This window comes from Mytilus trossulus, chromosome 4 (genome assembly GCF_036588685.1).
Source record: "Mytilus trossulus isolate FHL-02 chromosome 4, PNRI_Mtr1.1.1.hap1, whole genome shotgun sequence".
Classification (NCBI taxonomy): Eukaryota; Metazoa; Mollusca; class Bivalvia; order Mytilida; family Mytilidae; genus Mytilus; species Mytilus trossulus.
The window spans coordinates 36536599-36557846 of record NC_086376.1 but is presented as its reverse complement, the minus strand read 5'-3'; the positions used below and the strand labels follow the sequence as shown (position 1 = coordinate 36557846).

Here is a 21248-nt window from a genome sequence, read left to right as displayed (position 1 = left end):
TTCCAAGACAAAAAATCCTACAATTTGTTGTGACCGGGATTAAACTGACCAAATCAAACAAACTTGAACATGTACACTATGCAAATCTTTCAAAGTCAATAGACCATGACTGAGGGAGCTAGGCTAAATAATTTCAAAGGAAATGAGACGTTCCAATGCTGCTTACAACTGCATACTAAATACAATTGATTTACCATTAGTTGTTTAACTTGAACTGACATAATCACAAATTTAAACAATTTGGTGATGCCAATGCTCAAATATGCCATTCCTTCAAGATGAGAAAAAAATCTCACATTGAAGCAAGGATAAATCAACAAAATATATAGGAAGAGGTCAAATACATGTAACTTAGTTTTTATAATGTAAACATAACAATTGTAGGACATTATAAAGTTGACTTCCTAGGATAACCTTTGATTCAAATAGTGATCTTGATTTATCGATAAATAAATAGGAAGATCTAAGGAATAATGATGCTCAATAAAATTCTTTAAATAACCTTAAAAGTGAATAAATTCAGTAATTTTCTTACCAATTCTCGCTGGTTCTGGTTTACTTTTCTTTTGCTTCGTTTTTGCCAATAGCTGTTTCTTATTACTAAATTTTTGTTTAGGATACTCCTCATCAGAATCATTATTCATATAACTTTCTGCTTCTACCTGGGGCATATAACCTGCTTCTACCTGGGGTGGTGGTGGAGGCGGAGGAGGAGGAACCTTCTTTACTTGTGGTGCAATCTTCTTCTTTGACTTCACTGACATCTTACTCATATTCTCCGTTGCAAGTTCATACATGTCTTCTTCACTTTTATTCTCCGTTGCAAGTTCATACATGTCTTCTTCACTGTCACTAAAATTGAAATAAAATGAATAAATAGATATTAATATAGGAAGATGTGGTGTGAGTGCCAATGAGACAAGTCTCCATCCAAATAACAATTTATAAAAGTAAACCATTATACTGGTCAATGTATGGCCTTCAACACAGAGCCTTGGCTCACACCGAACAACAAGCTATATATAAAGGGCCTACACCCTAACCTGAACCAAGTTTGTATTCATATTGAATATTTCAGATTTACCATTCTTTCATTTAAAAATTAACAGGGTAAAGTCAAAGCAATTGCAACTTAATAAAAGTCAAACTGTGTTTGATTCAATAATAGTTATAATGACCTATCAATATAATAATATGAGATTTTAAAAGAGAAAACTTGTGTAGGGGGTCTCATTGGGGGGTTCTGATCCCTGATCCCGCTTACTGTTTTGTTAAATTCCCACTTAAACTATATATAGACGTAAGCAATTCTATTTTTTTGTCATTTCCCGTTTCCCCAAGACCTTATTTTCCGTTTACACAACAAAATTATTTGACTTTCACATGTCACCCTTACAAAAAATAAGCAATACCGTGTCACGCTTAGACCCCAATGAGACCCATTTGTGTAGGCCATTTAGAAAATGGCAGATTTTTTAAATCATAAAAAAACAATTAAACTCAGCCAGTAATTACACTGCAAAGACTTTATCACTTAAACATATTCATCAACATTCAAGTTCCTATGATTTCAATATCAAATCAGTTATATTCATGATCAATGGGTCATATTCATTATCAATCAAATCCGTTATATTGATGATCAATCAGTTATATTCATGATCAATCAGTTATATTCATGATCAATCATATATATTCATGATCAATCAAATAAGTTATATTCATGATCAATCAGATATATTCATGATCAATCAGTTATATGCATGATCAATCAGATATATTCATGAGCAATCAGTTATATTCATGATCAATCAGTTATATTCATGATCAATCAGATATATTCATGATCAATCAGATATATTCATGATCAATCAGTTATATTCATGATCAATCAGTTATATGCATGATTAATCAAATAAGTTTTATCCATGATCAATCAAATATAATAACATTTTAACAATGAAAATAAGTTCAGTAGACTTTATGGTTCCATTTACCTGTCATATGCTTCTTCTTGTTCAGGTTTCATTACATCTAAAGCCATGTTAGGTGGCAAACTGGCAATTTTCTTTTTGGCAGGTTCTGACTTAGATTTTATTGGTTTTGATTGTCTCCTATTATTATCACCCATTGCTTGAGACATTCCCCTGGCATTTCTCAGCTCTTCTTGATTATTATTATCACCCATTGCTTGAGACATTCCCATGGCATTTCTCCTGATCAGCTCTTCTTGATTATAATTATCACCCATTGCTTGAGACATTCCCATGGCATTTCTCTGCATTTCTTGTTTATAATTATCACCCATTGCTTGAGACATTCCCATGGCATTTCTCTGCATTTCTTGAGAAGAATTGTCACCAATTGCCTGAGGTCTTCCATCTGCATTTCTAATTTCTTTTAACAGTTCTTGTTTATTTGTCCTCTTCATTGTCTAGGCTTTTGTACTTTGAAAAAAAGAGAAAAATATTTATATAATAGTTCTTGAATAACTGGTCATTATTGTTATATATTATTAATTCGTATATTTTAACAAATTTGATTCGTTTAGGGAAAGTCACATGTCAAACTATATTTTCGAAGGTAGAGAAAAACGGCGGATAGCAAAACGCATATTGCACAGAGCATATTGCACGGTTATTTTTAGAAAATCTAAAACCTGATCTACTTTGTGACATCATGTCATGAATTTCAACGTTTTGAAACAAATGATATTTGTGATCGATTATTTGACGAAAAAAATATCAAATACATAAGATGTCAAACAAACAAAAAAAGTATATAAAATAACAACTAATATGTTGTTACTGTCAAGGAGACAATATGATATATATAAAATTCAAACAAAATCAAATGACGATTTTGATACAAATATGCATAATGGTCAGAAATTAATAATATAACAAATATAGCCTTTCTATGAGGTCAAAAATACAGGAAATATCGACCCAAAGAAGTATATCGACCTCGGACTTCGTCCTCAGTCAATATACTTCTTTCAGGTCAATATATCCTTGTATCGACCTCATACAAAGGCTATATTTGTATAATATGGACTGCCCACAGGACAGTGGTATTGACTAAGATAGTGATAATGACTAAGCCGTTCTGTTAATGACAGATGGAATTTATTACTGAAGAATAATGAATGTCATGGGGTCCCTTTTTATCCAATAAGAGAAGCTTATTCTCAACTCATATGAAATAACATCATTTACTGTCAAATTTTTTAAAATAATAAAATGTATTGAATTTCAAGATAATCATTATATATGTACACTGTGTATTCATTATTATTTGTTGGATATCAATTTTCATTGTTTTTATGGATACAACTGAACCACAAATTTAAATATTCAATGTACCCGGTATTACAAATTTACTTTTAATCAGGTTGTATGCTGCATTTATCAAAACCATGAAATCATATACATGTATATGTTTCCATGAAAAGGCAAGTTTTCAGCATTCCAAGAAAATTATAGTATCCATGAAAATAAATGAATCCACAGTATATATTAAATATAAAGGCTTCTAGGAGCCTGATCAAAACACTAATGCCCCTACTCACTAACAAGAAAAATTATGCCATACAATATTTTCTTCCACTTTTTTTCTGATCATATCTAAGTGAATTATTTACAAATCTTAGGGAGTCCCCATAAAAAAATCTCCCGCAAATTCTCCTAATCTTTTTGTCTCCACATTATATCCTATTAAACTGTAAGTACACAAAAACCTTCAATATTTAATGACAATAACTTTAAGAATAAAATAAAAGCAGGAGATTTAGAATCTTCAGTATTTTTACGAATCAGAAATTTTATTATCTACTGCACTTTTAACATGTATAAGTGTGACGGTGATATTATTTACATTTTACACCTACATAGTGCACTGTGCACACATACTAAAATGTTTCACTTTCTTAATTAAATTTATTATGTTTGAATTTCTTGTTGAAAGATTTTATCATGTTTAAATTTATGATCACAGGATCAAAGCCTCCATTGGGTGGCCCCTTTATGGAACTGAATTGTTTGCCGCAAACTTGCAGCAGACTTGCTGCAAGCTTGCGGCAAACAAAAAGCTTGCAGGAACACAGAAAATAGAGTTTGCAGATGTTTGCCGCTAGCTGCAAACTTCTGGCAAACATTGCAGCTTTTTGCTACAAGCTTGCGGCAAGTTTGCAGAAACATCAATGTTTGCAGTAAGATTGCCAGAAAGTTTAAGATAATAAAGAATGTTTGCTGCAAGATTACAGAACACTTTTACCATTCTATATGGTTGCCAGAACATTGCAAGAATTACACAATATTGACTGGGCATGCCTAGTTGGCACTTCCTGGAAGCTAACAATTTGAAATTGCGGCTAGGTCATGTTGGTTGTGTTTGGAAAATGCATTTCTCATATAAGAGATCAAGGAGGCATTTTGGTTCAATAATATAGGATATTCAGTATGTAATTTTGTAAGTACAAATAATTCATAGAACTGCATGATTTAATAAAATAATTAATGTCATCATCATACATGTACATAATTAAGTAAGCAACTATATATACATGCATGTGTAACTTTAGCTATTATAAGGTTGAATTTTGTAACTGATGTACTGTACCATGTTTATCATGTTTGTTAAAATTAAGTTCAATTCTGTAATGCTATTATTACCTAGCTTTATACTCAATGTCCTCAATACACATTTGAGATTATCTTTTTTTTCATTTCTTAATACAGGTATATGATTTCATTTGAGAATGACCTCTGCCCCCTTTTTCAAAACTCAAATGCATGTATGTATTTCTTTAAATCTCATAAGCAGGAATTGACTTTTTAAAAATGTTGCTGTGTAATTTGAAAGAGATAAATTGAATGTGTCTACACACATGACACTGGTATATATGTGTAGTTTCTGCAAGTTTGCAACAAACAAATGCTACAAGCTTGCAGCAAAAAATTGCCGCAAACTAGCAGGATATCTAATTTGCATAAATATGTTTGCAGCAAGCTTGTTGCAACCTTCATTTTCATGGTAAAATGGTTGCGGCAAGTTTGCAGCAAGCTTGTGGCAATGTTTGCTGCAAATGTTTGCTGCAGTGCTTATTTTTCGGTAAGGGGGAGTAACGGGACTGCATCGTATATTGGCATAGGCGGATCCAGGAGGAGGGGCCCTGGCCCCCCTTTCGTGTGAAAAATTTAGGTTGATTGTGTAGGGATCACTTGAGCGTGCCCCCCTAAGGTCAGTCAGCCCTCCCCCTTTTAGAATAAGTTCTAGATTCGCCACTGATGGGTCACCATACGTACAGCCTTCAACAATTAACCAATTAAATACCACACAGTCAGCTATAAAAGGACCTGACATGACAAATGTAAAACAATTAAAAAAAGAATACATCTTCAATTCAAGGGAGATGGATACTTTTTTTGGAGGAATATATGCTTTATAGTATTGTAAATATCAATAACATTGACAGGTCTGTATGTTTTTTGCTTACGGATAATTCACCAATTTGCTATCAATTCCCATTAACCGTTAGTTCTAATTTAACGAAAAATGCATATCGTCCACATTACACAATTTCATGCTTTGGAAATCGTCATGGTACTTGGAAAACAACTGCCGTAAGTTGTAATGATGTAGTCGTAATAGTTTGTATTGGAAATAGGTTATCTCGCCCCATTACAAAATCGACACTCTTCAATCCTGTGCAACCCATGTTATAAAAACTAATTCAAAGATAGTTAAAACGGCAAGAATGGATAATTTGCAATTATTTATCATCCAGAAGACTTTACAAACTTTTTAAAAAGAAATAAATCCTCCCCTTTTTTCTTTCTACTATAATAGACGTAACTTTTTTTGCACATCTGTCCATTTCAGGGTTTTTCCAGTCTGAGAATACCATATACGTGTTACATATGTAGGTACTACTAACGTACATACATGCATAGGTGCTTGAGGACAGGATCCTGTAATGAGCCCCCAAAGTCCCCCTTAAGTTATCATAAATCTCAGATTTTTTAATATATTTCACTGCATCTGAAACCTGAAATAATATGGCAATAACTTCAATTAGGGTCTTTCTCCTAGATAAATTCATAAAATCGGGATTTTGTTAAAAGGGAGTTTGAATTTTTCAATCATATTTCGGTATTTATCTGTTATGCTAATTACATGATTTTCAATCCATAGTTAGAAAAAGCTAAAAAAAAAAAAAAATGCGGAAAATTAAAAAAAAAAAATTGTCGTATGAAAACAACTTTAAGTTTTGAGAACATATATTTGTTCCCCATAGTACTTCCCCCCCCCCCCCCTGGAACCCCTGAAACAAAACTATGTACGCTAAAAGTTCCCGGGAACACATATTATACAATTACTGTCTTTTGATGAGGTAAACATGGTAAATGTGTAGTTTTATTTGGCCGAAGTAAATATCAGTTTTTCAAAAGTCAATAAAATCACATATTTACCGAAACAAAAGACAGTTATTGTTTTATTCCATATTCCGACAGAAATGTATGTAATGGAAAATATTAACATGTACATCAAACGTTTTTAGCAAAATTAAACACGTAAAAGCACGCGACGTTTTGCGCGGTGAATATACTTTTCCACAGGTGAATATACTTTTCCACAGGTGAATATGCTTATTTATTGCAAATCCCATTCATATAGAAAAACCTACTAACGTTTAATTAAGCAATATTGAATAATAGGTATTATTTTAGTAGGTTTCTCTATACAAAATGGATTTTAAATAAAAAAGCATATTCACCTGAGAAAGTGTTATTTACCGCGCTTAACGTCGCGCGCTTTTACATGCAACGTTATGGTAAAATGTTTCATGTAAAATTTGTTTTGGTATATGTTTGTCATTGAATATATTTTCTTCTCTCTGAATATGGAATAAAACAATTACTGTCTTTTGTTTCGATTAATATGGGGTTTAATTGACTTTCAAAAAACTGATATTTACTTCGGCCGTCGGCCTCAGTGAATATCAGTTTTTCAAAAGTCAATAAATGCGCATATTTACCTCATCAAAAGACAGTAATTGTATAATATCATTTTCACCTTCAGAAGATTTTTTTTCTGGATTTAAAGCATCTTACGGCTTATTATTATGTGCTCAGAAACAGTGTCATGATTATATAACAAATAATCTTAGAACTTTTTTTAGATTGTAGAAAATTTGGGAACTTTTATATTATCAATCTACATGATCACAATCTGTCAATGGATTTTATCCAAACTATTTGTCCTTATCTTTAAGACTATTGGTTTTCTAAATCAAACTAAGGTAAATATCCATGCAGTGGCGGATCCAGGGGAACTGGGGTTGGAAACCCCCTTTTTGACGATCAATGTATTTGAATGGGGACATATGGTTCCCCCCCCCCCCAATTTCTCCTGTGTTGAACCCCACTTATAAAAATGACTGGATCCGCCCCTGATATCACAGATGAACTTACACGGCAAACGGCTTTTAGTCTATAACCTCGTTAATTTTTTTTCATGGTTTCGAAATAACGGGAGCATTTTAGCACATAAACATTTCATGTTTGTTTAAAGTGAATTAAAATATAACAAGTATTATATTCTAATAGCTAACAGTTGTTTTTCTCCATGAATAATCCATAGCAGCAAGGATCTAACTCATTATTTCTCTTGCAGATTCATTAATAAGGGAGGTACATGCCGACTATAGAATTCCGACTGACAATTCCAAAAGTTCGAGTGCCTGATTAAAAAAGAGTGGACAAGTTTACATCCTCTCCTGAGTCAAAAGGGGAGGTTTCTCAAGGTGTGCTTGTCAGTGTTAATCCAATTTCGTAAAAAAACATTTCGTGCAACAATTATTTAATATTGTCACTGAGTATCACATCTTTCCATTGGTCTGACAGACTATAACAATTGAAAGGAAAATGTGTTTCATCTTTGATCTCATCACTGCTACATCTTTCATAAACTTATGCCGTGTTGTGTCACTATATCTACTTTTTTAAAGATATTTGTGAGCATGAAAATTTTGACAGACTTTGTCTTTTGTAGATTCTTTAATAAAACTAGTACCAATATATATTTTTTGCAATGAAATTATGATTTAAAAGCAACATATATCGTACATCATAGTAGTTTTCCGCCTTAATTGTTATAAAATATTTTCCCGGGAATTCCAAGGTTATGTTGACTATTTGTTTACCTCGGTTAGAGGATGGTATGTGATCATTCATTGGTAAAATGCCTTTCTCAAACGACATTTATAAAGATGCCTGAAAATTTAGGACTAGAGTATGTAAAAAAAAAGGTACGAACTGGTTGTGGGGCGAATTGGGTTTGATGGGAAATGGTACCTTCTTTTCTCATCTTATTACGCTTTTTTATGATCTTCAATGGGACCAGTTGAGTGTCACAGAAACCCAAAATGTGGACCTCTAGCAAAGCACGACCATGTAATTTCTCATAATTTTGCAACTGGTTGGAATATAGCCAAAAGTTTTAAAAAAAAAGAGCTCGTAAAATAAGCAAGACTGTCCGGGTTATTACAGACTAGGGTATAGCTCTGGTAGCATGGATGGAGGCGATTACATACGGACACTTAAAAACACATCAGCTTCCATTTCTACATTTTAATCAGACAAAGATGACGTCACAAACATAAATACAAAATACTGACAAAAGGGGAACAACTTTCTCTTACAAACAAAAACATAATCTGACCATACATACTGATATATAACATCCCGCCCACAAAAACAAAAATTTACTAAATTTTTACAATGGTCAATATGTTTATGTGTTAAAAAAATAAATAATAATTTCCAAAATTGAAAGTTCACATGAATAAAGTTTATAATCTCTCGACACTCTAGTAACCATTTTAAAACAAACGTATCAAAGCTGCAAAACCGAAAGTCTAGCATCTCGGACTCCTCCCTCGGATGACCTTATGCACGCATTACTTCCACACAACAATTACAGTGATACACACATATTAATGACATTTCCTACTAGACAAACATATATCATTATGAATAGCTGAATACAAATTTGATAGTATCATCAGAGACCTTAAACTCTTAAATTTAATAAGGTTTTATTTATGATAAATATCACACCGCTAAATGATAAACACATGCACATCAGCTTGATTTCAAAGTAAACAAATAACGTAGATCAAAATTAACATGAAAAGTATCTGGATTCATAAAATCAACATAGTTAAAAAAAAAAAAAAAAATGTTCTCGTACAGAATAAATTCATCAGCTTTTCTTTAAAAAAGGACCTCTTGGAACTCTATAAAACCATGACAGTTATCACCAAAACACAGTACAGTAAATATAATTACGTTTTTTTTTTAAAAAGTCAAATATAGGTTGCGGCGGAATGAAACAGTTACACAACAGGTCACACTTAAAAACACATCAGCTTCTATTTCTACATTTTAATCAGACAAAGATGACGTCACAAACATAAATACAAAATACTGACAAAAGGGGAACAACTTTCTCTTACAAACAGAAACATAATCTGACCATACATACTGATACATATATAACAGGGTGTTATTACATGTTTACAATATTTGTCAATTTTAAAATGAACGTGATATGAACATATAGCCAATAAGGTTTTTTTTCGAGTTAACTCTAGGAGAGACATATAATACAAGAGATTGGCAACTCTAGTAGAATCTATATAACGGCCAAAGAAATTACTTGGCTACCGGAAGTGCTTGGGATTATGATGTGACCCGGGATGAAGGAGGATCGAGATGAGAAAATTCCGCCATTGTTGTTAAGAGAAACGATACGCTTACAGATTTGTTTTCTCGTTTATGTCGATTGTTTTCACAGCTAAAGCATGTAGGTATATTCAAAAGATACATCTAACTAGTTCTTCCAATTTGTGTATACTATAATGTGCTGAGATGATGATAATAATCAAATGCAGACCAATTTAAATTCGGTCCATTCAGCTTCCCCTCTTTATTGCAGTAGAACCGGTGTGGCCCACCATTTTTTTTCATAAAACTTAGAAATTTATGATTATATATACAATTTTATAGTGTTATTCTACTCCCGATTGTTATCATGTTAAAATGATACTATTTTCGTATATTTTGATCAAATAGTGTTTTCATAAAATACCATCAAAGGTGAATTATTTTTTTCACATTGATACCCAAATCCAGCTATGCGAGAACTACCTTTTTTTCATAAAACTTAGAAATTTACGATTATATATACAATTTTATAGTGTTATTCTACTCCCGATTGTTCTCCTGTTAAAATGATACTATTTTCGTATATTTTGATCAAATAGTGTTTTCATAAAATACCATCAAAGGTGATTTATTTTTTTCACATTGATACCCAAATCCAGCTTTGCGAGAATTACCTTTTTTTTCATAAAACTTAGGAATTATCGAATAAGTATGCAATTTAATGAGCCTGTATTAATTCCAAATGTTATCTTGTTAATATAAGATCAGCAGGTATTTGTTTACCATGGCCATGAACATGTACACATTCCCAATATATTCCTCTTTTCTTTATAAATTTTACCCATTATTCTCTATTCTTTATTTATTTTAGCACTCCATCATTCTCGAGTCTTCATATTTTGATCAATTGTTTCCTCTTGTCTTTACTTTTCTGATTTCAATGCATGCAGTTATTCCAATACTCTTCAGTATTGTATGAATGTAGGACAGTGTCAGAAAGTCACAGGACAAAAAGTCACAATTCATTTTTTCTGATTATTTTCTTTGAACAAAAAACGCTTATTTCTATTCTTGAACTATTGTATATAAACAACTTTGTAAACAAAAAATATTAAAGATGGTCAAATAATTGTTAAAAAAACAAAATGTCAAACTGGTTTGGCACTTAAATGGCTTCATGGTGCCAAGAAATCTTTCTTTTGCATGATTAAAATTAAATCAATCTTTATTTTTTTAAATAAAATGACACATTTATTAAACTTTAATGTGAGTATATGTATTAAAAAGTATATATTCAAAAGATATTTCTCTTATATATACAAACAGTTGTCAACAGATTATTTGTGACTTTTTGTCCTACCAAATTTGTGACTTTATGTCCTGTAACTTTCTGTCCGTTTACCTTTTGTAAACACCTTCCCATTGGCGGATCCAGCCTCTTTTTTTTTTTGGAAGATCAATGAATTTGAATGGGTACATGTGGTTGGAACCCCCCTTTATCCTTAGTTGGGACCCCCCGTTTTTAAAATGGCTGATCCGCCTATGCTTCCAGACCCTCATTGTAAACCCCTTCCAGACCCTCATGAGATAGAAGCAGAGACTAAATAAATGTAAGCAACTTACATTGTATGTTTACTGTACGATGTTTAACAATTGACACACATATCAAATATTTGTACCTAATAGCAAGCTTGAAAAGCCTATACATGACAAAATGAAATTTTAAATAAGATTTAGCGTAATAAAAATCTGTAGAATGTTGTATGACATACATGTAGGAAATAAAGTTTAAAAGTAAGACAAATAGTTGTATAATAGGCTCTACAAATTCAAATTTCTTTTCAACTCTAAAATATTTTTTTTTTTAATTTAGAATGCCAAAAGAGGAAAAGATGTAGTAAGTTAACAAAAGGAGTTAAATAGAAAGGTAATCCTCTACCATGGACGACTGTTGGTACCATTATGGAGGAGATATCTGTTGCAGTTTCAATCCACACTGAAGATGAAAAGGATCATCCAACTATGACACATCTCTGGTCGAGTTTGTTCGTTCTGAGGAAATTTCTATTACTTCAGAAGAAGACAAAGGAGAACGCTTGTTAGATGAACACGCAGACCACACTTATGCAGCAAAAGAACAGCCATTTGAGAATGAAAAAATATGTACACTTGAATTTGATTTTTTTCATGCTGATTTTTTTCTTGCACCACTGGAAGGCACAGAGCAACTGATTACACAAGAAATTGAGATATTTGCAGTGAATGAGACATACAATGAACATGAAGAACCTTGCCTTTCTCCCTTTCAGACTTTATGCAATTTATAAAAGTAATCATCAATGATACATGTATACATATATCCCTCGCTGTACAGATACCGAAATTTGCATATAGTTGAACTGTACCAGATCAGTTGCAGAGAAATTAGCATGAAGCTCTCAGTTATCATTGACAGTAACATTATAAGTGAATGTTTGATAATAAAAATATTATTTATACCTGGAATGATTTTTGTTCACTTATATCTTGGTTTTTAAAATTATTGAAAAAGGATGGAATCAAATTATTGAAAAAGGATGGAATCATATGTAGTCTAGATATCTTGTATACATAAATACATGTTAGTCTAGATATCTTGTATACATAAATACATGTTAGTCTAGATATCTTGTATACATAAATACATGTTCTGATTCTCAGTCTGACTGGTCCTTTTCATTTCAGAATAATGGGATGCATGTCGGTGTTTCTTTACAGATGTAATTTGGTTTATCCAAAAGCCACACCAAATTAATTGGTTTATAGGTTTAATAGATGTGCTTACTGTGGGAAAAAAAACTAAAAAAACAAAACAAACAAGAATATAAAATTGTACGGCTTGTGATAATGGTGAAATCTTTGATCATGGCTTAATATTATGCTTGTGTCTTTCCAAAGTAAGAAGCCTGTAATTCACTTGTGGTTTGTTGATGTATATCATATTGGATTTTTTGGTACATAAATCGGGCTGTTACTTTTCTTGTTTGAATTGTTAAACCTTTTTCATAAATAGACCTTGTATAGTTGACAATGCAGTATGAATTTTACACTTTGCTAAGAGCCTTATGGTTACCTAAAGTTGTTAATGTCTGTGTCATTTGGTTTCTTGTGGAGAGTTAAATATTATATTGCATATACTGTACAGAAAAGAAATGTCATACACTCACACATCAATATATAAAAAATATGAAATACTTTCCACTGGACGTTAGGCAACCATCAATTATATTATATGTCTCTGACTCTAGTTTTGACGGTAAAAAGGGAAATGAAATTTAAATGCATGATCGAGAGAGGGAAGGAGTAAGTACAAAGGGCACATGACAAAACCGTTGTAGAGGAATGATAGAAAACACCACTGAAATTGATATGCACCACTTGATTATCCAGTTTGATATTGTAGGCTGTTCTCCATATCAGAGACATATAAAATTGAGAAAGGAAATGGGGCCGGAATGTGTCCAATTAAGAGACAACAACCCGACCAAAGAGCAGAATGCCACCAAGGGTCTTCAGTACAGCGAGAAAATTCCGCACCCGGAGGAGTTCTTCAGCTGTTCCTTAAACACAATTTTGTACTATAGTTCAGTGATAATAGACGTAGTATTATCCGAAACATATCAAAAGAATCTAAAATTAGGGGCAGGCGCAAAAATGCGGCATGGTTAAACAAGGTTTTTTTTAGAACTCAGCTCTCCCCCTTTACTTCTAGCCTATGTAGAAAAAACAAACACACAGCAATATGCACAATAAAACACCGTTCAAAAGAAGTCCGAGTCTGATTTCAGAAATAGGTAACAAAAGAAACTAAACGAAATGACAATAATACACATAAATTAACAAAGGACTACTAGCAGTTACTGATATGGCAGCTCAGAGTCCAGACCTCAATTAAACTGATTGAAAGACTTATGTCTTCCTCACATGAATATCAAGCACAAACCCTCCCGTTACAACTTAGGGGTTTATTATTATACCATCATAAATCATAAAATATATGATCATATCGAGAAGAACATAACCCGTATCATGCCAACAACTTGTGTTTATTTCCGATGCAAAGACCATAGATAAGTGAATCAATATTAAAGCAAAAATATGCAATCTTTAATTGACCTGACAACAGTATCGTAACTATATCGAGATCTCTTCTTAATAAGTCTGTTTAAAGGTTTTGTTAGCTTTTGAGGTGAATGACGACATTTTTGTGCTTTGTAAAGAATATTACCATACAAGAACGGATGTGAAATACCTGAACGTATATGACGTCTGCATGCTGATTTATATTTACGAATGGTACCGGTGTCCTTGTACCAAATGATATAAGAAAGTCAATGTTTTTATGTAAATGTATATGACTCTGTCTATATTAGTCATCGGATATTTGGGAATCTGGAAATATGATGAACATTAAGAAGGTACATCAAGTTACAATATTCCGCAAGAAAATTCTTGGTGTATGATCAAAAACACAGAATTTAGTGGGATCACCGCGGGAAACTTTGAACTTTCCTATTAAAAAGTGTATGAAGATGAAAATGATTGTTTCCGATTTAACTTGTAACGATAACTTAGAGACTGATAAAATAAACATTCCAACCTTACCGGAACAGTTTTCGACAATAAAGAATACCGGACCAGTTTGTATCATTTTGTCTAATCCGGCTACGAGAAAATTTGTCTTATCTTTTATAAAAAAGAAGATGTGGTATGATTGCCAATGAGACAGCTATCCACAAAAGACCAAAATGACACAAACATTAACAACTATAGGTCACCGTACGGTCTTCAACAATGAGCAAAGCCCATACCGCATAGTCAGCTATAAAAGGCCCCGCTAAGACAATGTAAAACAATTCAAACGAGAAAACTAACGGCCTTATTTATGTAAAAAAATGAACGAAAAACAAATATGTAACACATAAACAAACGACAACCACTGAATTACAGGCTCCTGACTTGGGACAGGCACATACATAAGTAATGTGGCGGGGTTAAACATGGTAACCTGGGACAGTGGTATAACAGTACAACATAAGAACGAACTATAAAAATCAGTTGAAAAAGGCTTAACTCATCAGATAGACAAAAAATACAAGTGGACGTGGCCGGGTACTTATACATCCCGACACAAAAAGACACAATGAACAGATCTGAGAGTACTCGCAGTTATCTGACAGCTAGTTCAAAGCCACTAACAACTAATAAAAAAATCATGCCTCTAAGACTAATGTATGTTATGAGCCACTGTTTCTAGACTTCTACTGATCGGTTTAATTGCAAGTACAAAGTTTTAACATGCAAATTAACGAAACAGATAGCCTTGTAAATACGTAATACATTGTCTTTTCAAATAGAAGAGTCAACAATTAACTTTGCCTGCAAATTGGAAAGAGGAAGCGTGCAAGTTTTGAGGCTGTCAACATTTTCTTCCATCTCTGAGTCCATAACCTAATATAAAAAAAATATTTTTAAGGAATACAAAAAAATAACGATATAACGTTATATAATTATGAATTGCAATATTGATAAATATTTATGAATTTTATATTCTAATATGACGTGCTTCTTTCGCTTTATGAATAAAACCCATGCTCTAAATCCAATAATTTTTGTTGGCACATGCGTTTATTGACTACTGCAGAATAATGAATTTTACCAAATTGGCATGCAGTTAATTTAACTTGAAACACTTCCAAACTCTTAAATGATGCACATCACGGTTGTTACAAATTCATTTATTATGACTGTAATGTGTTGCAGTCCGAAATTGACATATTTGACCGAGATACGACAACCGTTCATGCTGGCTGTTCAAAAACTCCTCCCTTTGAAAAATCACAGTGCCAGCTGTTTGTTTCTTTACAAACAAAAAAGGGAGGTTCATGGAAGAGCCTACACAATCGCTTTTTCCTTATTTGTCCTAATCAGAATCGAAATAATTGATGCAAGCTATACTTTATTGTAGTTTTAACATGGGTAGGCATCATGATCGTGTTATTTTAGTCCTCATTATCGCTCGGGCAAAAATAATCACGAATATAATGCCTACCCATGTTAAAACTACAATAAAGTATAGCTTGCATCAATTATTTCTTAAATAACACAAAAGGTGGACGGTAAAAAAGTTATCCTTTGACGAAAATTTCAATATTTAATTTTCATTAACGTCTCCTCGGAGACGTTATTAAGAATTGAACGATGGACGGTGTGTGCGTGAATGGTTCTTACTACCTGATTGGAAGATATTATGAGACGTGAATAATTAAAGTTCGTAATGCACACAGCGTTAAACGATATACTACTTCATAACGTGTGACCTCACGTGTGTGGTTAAATTTGTTGATTGATATGCAAGGCTATTCTGAATGAATTAATCTACAAAGCGAGAACACTCTCCATTTTCATCAGCCAAAAGACGACTAGCCTTTTTTTGAAAAGCTATTACTTGTAAGATTAATATTTCCTTAAGTTTATATTAAGATTTCATATAGAAATTTAATATCATTTTGGAACAAAATATTTGAATTGAAATCAATTCATCACTTTTTTTAAAATGAATACGGATGATTAAGTACAAACAACAGTAACACTTACAACAGCAATTGCTTTACTAAAATAACTTGTTGATAAAGTAATTAAATTTTAATAACCATGATTACGACTGGCGTAACGTTGAATTCACAATAATTGAATACACAGACCGATTATAGACCAAATGATCATTATGATGATTGCATAATTATATGTTCTAGTGGATTGTAAATATCCATTTTTATCTTACCTCCTATACCTTTCTAGGAATAATTATGATTGGTTAAAAGCTTCCGCGTGGAGACCGTGTATATTCCATGCTAGGTTACTATGGAGGCGGGACTTATTTCAATACACGGTTAGTAGTGGAGTTACGGCTTTGACACTGTTTGATTATGTAAATGTATTGAAAGTTCTGTTTAATATTGTTATATCAAGGTTGTTGATATTGATTGTTGACATTAGGTTTTTTTTGTGTGCAGACCAATCATTGTGAAAGTAGGTTCTTAAAATTTAACACTTGAACACAAAAAAATAAGAAGATGTGGTAAGATTGTAAATGAGACAACTCTAGTCTAAATTCAACAGATAAAGATAGTCGGTAAGATAAATTCGTTACATAGTGTGCTAGTGACCTAATAAGATATATATCTAAAATAATTCATGTAAATGTAACTTCAATATTAGGCATACTATGGAAACAGTATATCTAATTATATGTTCCTGGCATCAAGCATTTGTATAGTAAGACTATACATAATATCCTTGCTGGCGTATGGTTAATTTTTGGTCAAAAATGGTAAATGGGGATGATAACAGGATTGCTAAAATATTATACAAATACATGTTCTTAAAGAATTCTGACAACCAATTTAGGTCAGATTGGTTGAAATACGTTAAAGATACATTAGATAAATGTGGATATAGCAATTTATGGTTGTCACAAGGTAATTTTAATTGTAAGTGGTTGGGTATTAGTTTAAAACAAAAGTTATTTGATCAGTTTCAACAGAAATGGAGAGCTGATATTGACTGTTCATCAAAAGGTTTGGCCTACAAATTGTTTAAACAAAATTTTGAATTCAGTTGAGGAATATATGAATATTTTAAGTGATAAAGATAGAATAACATATTGTAGATTTGGAACGGATAACCATAAGTTACCCATCGAAACTGGTAGATGGAATAAAATTGAGCGAAACCTTAGATATTGTAACTTATGTCATTGTAACGAGATTTGTGATGAATTTCATTACACTTTGCAGTGTAGTTCTTTGGCAAATTTTCGAGCATAATATTTGGATATTTTTTTCTTGCACAGATGTAACATACTAAAATTTGAAAAACTATTTCAGTTAAAAATAAAAAAATAAGTTGAAAAAGCTGTGCAAATTTATCAGGGTTATAACTTTTCAAGTGAGTCTTCCTGGTTAATCACCACTATTCGCTACTATACTGTTTATTTTATTTCATTTCATATTTTCATCTCATCTTGTCATGTGTGTTTGTGTTATGTTATATAACTTTTGATGAACTTCTTTGTACCATTGAAACTTTATGGTGTTTGAGAAATAAAGAATCTTGAATCTTGGCATACTTCTCTAACCTGCTGTCATTATATAATCATCGATAATTTTTACAAATTCCATTTATACTGATACAAATATGTCATCAAATCACCGAAGTTAATATAAATTATTAATTTTTCAATGGGACCAGCGACATACAGTAACAGACTATTCATAGGGATATCAGGGACCGATTGACTTTGGGCCGGATCTGTTTGGTGACGGAACGAATGGTATCCCTATTAATAGTCCGTTACTGTGGGTTGTTTTACAAACGTTTTTTGTCGGTTTTGAGAAGTATTCTACTGTAAAATCTTAATCATCCATACGTTTGTTTTGCAAAACGTAAATAAACTAACATGTCGAAGGTTATGAAACTTGGCCAGTTAATGCAGAAATGTGCAAGTAAGCTTATTTTCTTATGGAAAATGTATGCGACATTTTGTGAACAATTAAGGACTAACTTATTTTTGAGAAAGTACATTAGTTTGTCGTATATTACATATATTTACCAGATTTATTGATATTTTGACAGACCGGCGTGATTACGCAATCATTCAAATTATATCGAATGCATGTCAAAAGTGACGGTAAACTGTAATCTAGCCAAAAAATAACAGCGTTTCATACCACAACCAGGCCACTTGTCTCAGAATTCCTAATCCCCCCTTTATACCTAATGTAAAAAAGGGGGGGGGGGGGGGGTGATCTGAGACAATCGACATATTCAATACGCTGTAATATAATTTGGACTTGTCAAAGGTTAACCTTTTTCTGTTCCTTTAGGCATTCATGAAGGAAAATGTATTAAGGTTTGAGAGTGCCCTAACTTAACCTCAGGCTAAAATTTCAAAAACATAATTATACGAAATGTCTGATTTTATGTACTAGAAAATTAAATATGTGAACTAGATTTTGCTGTCCACTTTTTTTATTACTTCAAAAGGTCCCAATTTCCCCCCTTGTGACTATTTCCTTCAAAATACAATTGCAAATTATATACTAAATCCACATGCACTTGTTTCTATCCACGAGAAGACCCACTATCAATATTATACATTGACATTGGGTCTTCCCATGGATAGAAACAAGTGCCTGTGACTAAATCAGATATATATATATGTCTGACTTCCAAATTGATGAACCCACAAGAGAAAAACATGAGATTATCGAAATAAAATTAAACTAAAATGTAGAATAAAAGAACAATACTCAGAAGAATAAAATGTAATTACTTGATTTATAGTACATGTAAAGGAATGAAAAAAGAAGAAAAAAACACACAGTTTATTACACTGCATTTACAGGACCTTTTTTATTATTTGTGAGGACACCACAGGAGCATGTATAAGACTTTTAATAGTCAATTATCAAAATGATTGTCCTACAAATTGTTTACATGTATTTAATGAATGATTACTTTGGTTTTGCAGGAACAGCATTTATAACACACATCAAAGAGATAAACACATCACAAGTTTTAACAATTATTGTAAGAAAACATTCTGATGATTCTGGACAGAATAAACCTCAACGGAAGAAAGGAAACACACCAGCAGGAAAACTGGATGATAAAATGGAGACAGCAGAAGAAGCATTTAATCCTTATGTGGAACAGGAACCCTTAGAGAGGTTTCCTGATGACACAAATCCTGCTACTGGTGAAATTGGTGGACCACGAGGCCCAGAGCCTACCAGATATGGTGATTGGGAAAGAAAGGGGCGTGTCACAGATTTTTGAATTGGACATGATAAAGACTATTGTAAATAAATTGAAATGTTATTATTATAAAAGAATACCTGTAATAGAATACCTGTAATGTAAATTGGTGATGATAAGAATTTGAAAGCTGTTGTTTTTTTGTATTGAGAGAAATATAAATGAGTTTTTTTCACATAAGCATTGTATATGTATTTTTGCCTTTACAAGTTTTGGGTTGGGGATAGACCATATAATATATTAAGTCTTTCAGTTTGTTTGCTGGTCCCCTCCTATCATTCAATTGTTCTCAGATAATTGTTGACATACCTGTACAGTTTAATTATTAGTCCCCTACTGAAGTCAGTCCCAGTCTGTATGTCTGTATCTTTTGATTTGATATTTGGTGTATTGTTTTATCATGACAAGTTACAGATCAAGTTCAAATACTGTTCCGGTCTGATGATTTTGTGCAAAAATATGATTTTACTTTTAAAATTCACTAAAATAATCAGTTTTCACACTTTTTTTTTCTCTTTCTTGAAGATATTGATTTAATAATTGGTATATAGTTTTATCATGGTAAGTTACAGTCATTATTTAAATCTTGTTCTGGTCTGATGATTTTTTGCAGAGTTATGGTCTTTGGGCTTAGAAAGTTCAATTGAATAATCAGTTTTCAATGGTCATTCCTTGAAGATATTGACTTGATATTTGTTTAATAGTTTACACCATGACAAGGTATAGATCAGGTTAGAATTTTGTTCCTATACTATGAATTTTTCTAACCGGTAGGGGATTATGTATTGCCATGAAATACTCACAGAATACATGTTATTCGAGACTTATATGAACATACATGTAGTACAAGACAAAGATGTCAGAAGGTAATTATGTCCATATTCAAAATATGTGATAAAAATTACCTCCAAACTTGGTATACAGCACACTTAAGCATCTAGCATTATCTAGGGGAGATTGAAAGATTCTAACTATTGCCAAAGTTGCATGCATCAGTGACTGAGGTTAGGTTTAAGTCTAAGTTACGTGTTGTGATGAATGTAGGCAAGTATAATATCACCTTATACGAAGAGGTCACTACATTTCATGCTTCAGTGACAGTTCCTATTTTATGTTATTAATAAGACCATGTCATAAGCTACAAGCATATAATTAGGTTTAAAGATGCATCTACTGTAAGGGTATGGGCCCAGACTATCTTCTGTATACTATTGGAATTACCATCCGGCCTACCCTAGCAAAATACAATGCAATGATTTTTCAAAAAATCTAAAGTTTTGCAAAAAGAAATTAGGACTAATGCATCGTTTGCCTGCATTTATACCTGATGTGTTCAGGTCCCTGATTTTTGAAAAGGTGCAGGTAAATAAATTAATTGATAAATCCAATAAAACAATGTATACTGACAGATAAGTCTCATGATGCATTTGGATAAATTTCGAAATAATTGAAAAATACAACCCATAACAAATAAAATATATAAACATAAGATGTGGTTTGAGTGCCAATGAGACAATTCATCACAAGAGACCATACGACGTAGAAATACAATTATAGGTCATCGTACGGTCTTAAATAATGAGTAAATGGCATACCAAATAGTGACATACTAACTTTAAGCTATAAAAGGCCCCTAAATGATAAATGTGAACAATT

At 32.3% G+C, this 21248-nt stretch overlaps 2 protein-coding genes and 1 long non-coding RNA gene across 3 annotated transcripts in view; 2 read left to right on the top strand and 1 right to left on the bottom strand.

Annotated features, from left to right (window-relative positions):
• Window positions 1–5636, bottom strand: part of LOC134715226 (uncharacterized) — an 86522-nt gene extending 80886 nt beyond the window's left edge. The window contains exons 1-3 of the mRNA XM_063577270.1: window positions 5498–5636; window positions 1998–2447; window positions 536–852 (exon numbers count right to left, since the gene is read on the bottom strand). Of these exons, the coding sequence (XP_063433340.1) occupies window positions 536–852; window positions 1998–2431 (751 nt within the window). The 5' untranslated portion in view covers window positions 2432–2447; window positions 5498–5636. The remainder of the gene's footprint in view (window positions 1–535; window positions 853–1997; window positions 2448–5497) is intronic.
• A 4095-nt stretch (window positions 5637–9731) lies between these two features.
• LOC134713886 (uncharacterized) lies at window positions 9732–12234 on the top strand. The gene is made up of 2 exons (XR_010106407.1): window positions 9732–9870; window positions 11605–12234. It is a non-coding gene; the product is annotated as an uncharacterized LOC134713886 (long non-coding RNA).
• Window positions 12235–18150: 5916 nt separating this feature from the next.
• LOC134713884 (succinate dehydrogenase assembly factor 4, mitochondrial-like) lies at window positions 18151–19658 on the top strand. Its single transcript, XM_063575170.1, has 2 exons — window positions 18151–18277; window positions 19306–19658. The coding sequence occupies exons 1-2, from the start codon at window positions 18232–18234 to the stop codon at window positions 19611–19613; spliced, it is 354 nt and encodes a 117-aa protein (XP_063431240.1). The 5' UTR covers window positions 18151–18231; the 3' UTR covers window positions 19614–19658.
• The last annotated feature ends 1590 nt before the right edge of the window (window positions 19659–21248 follow it).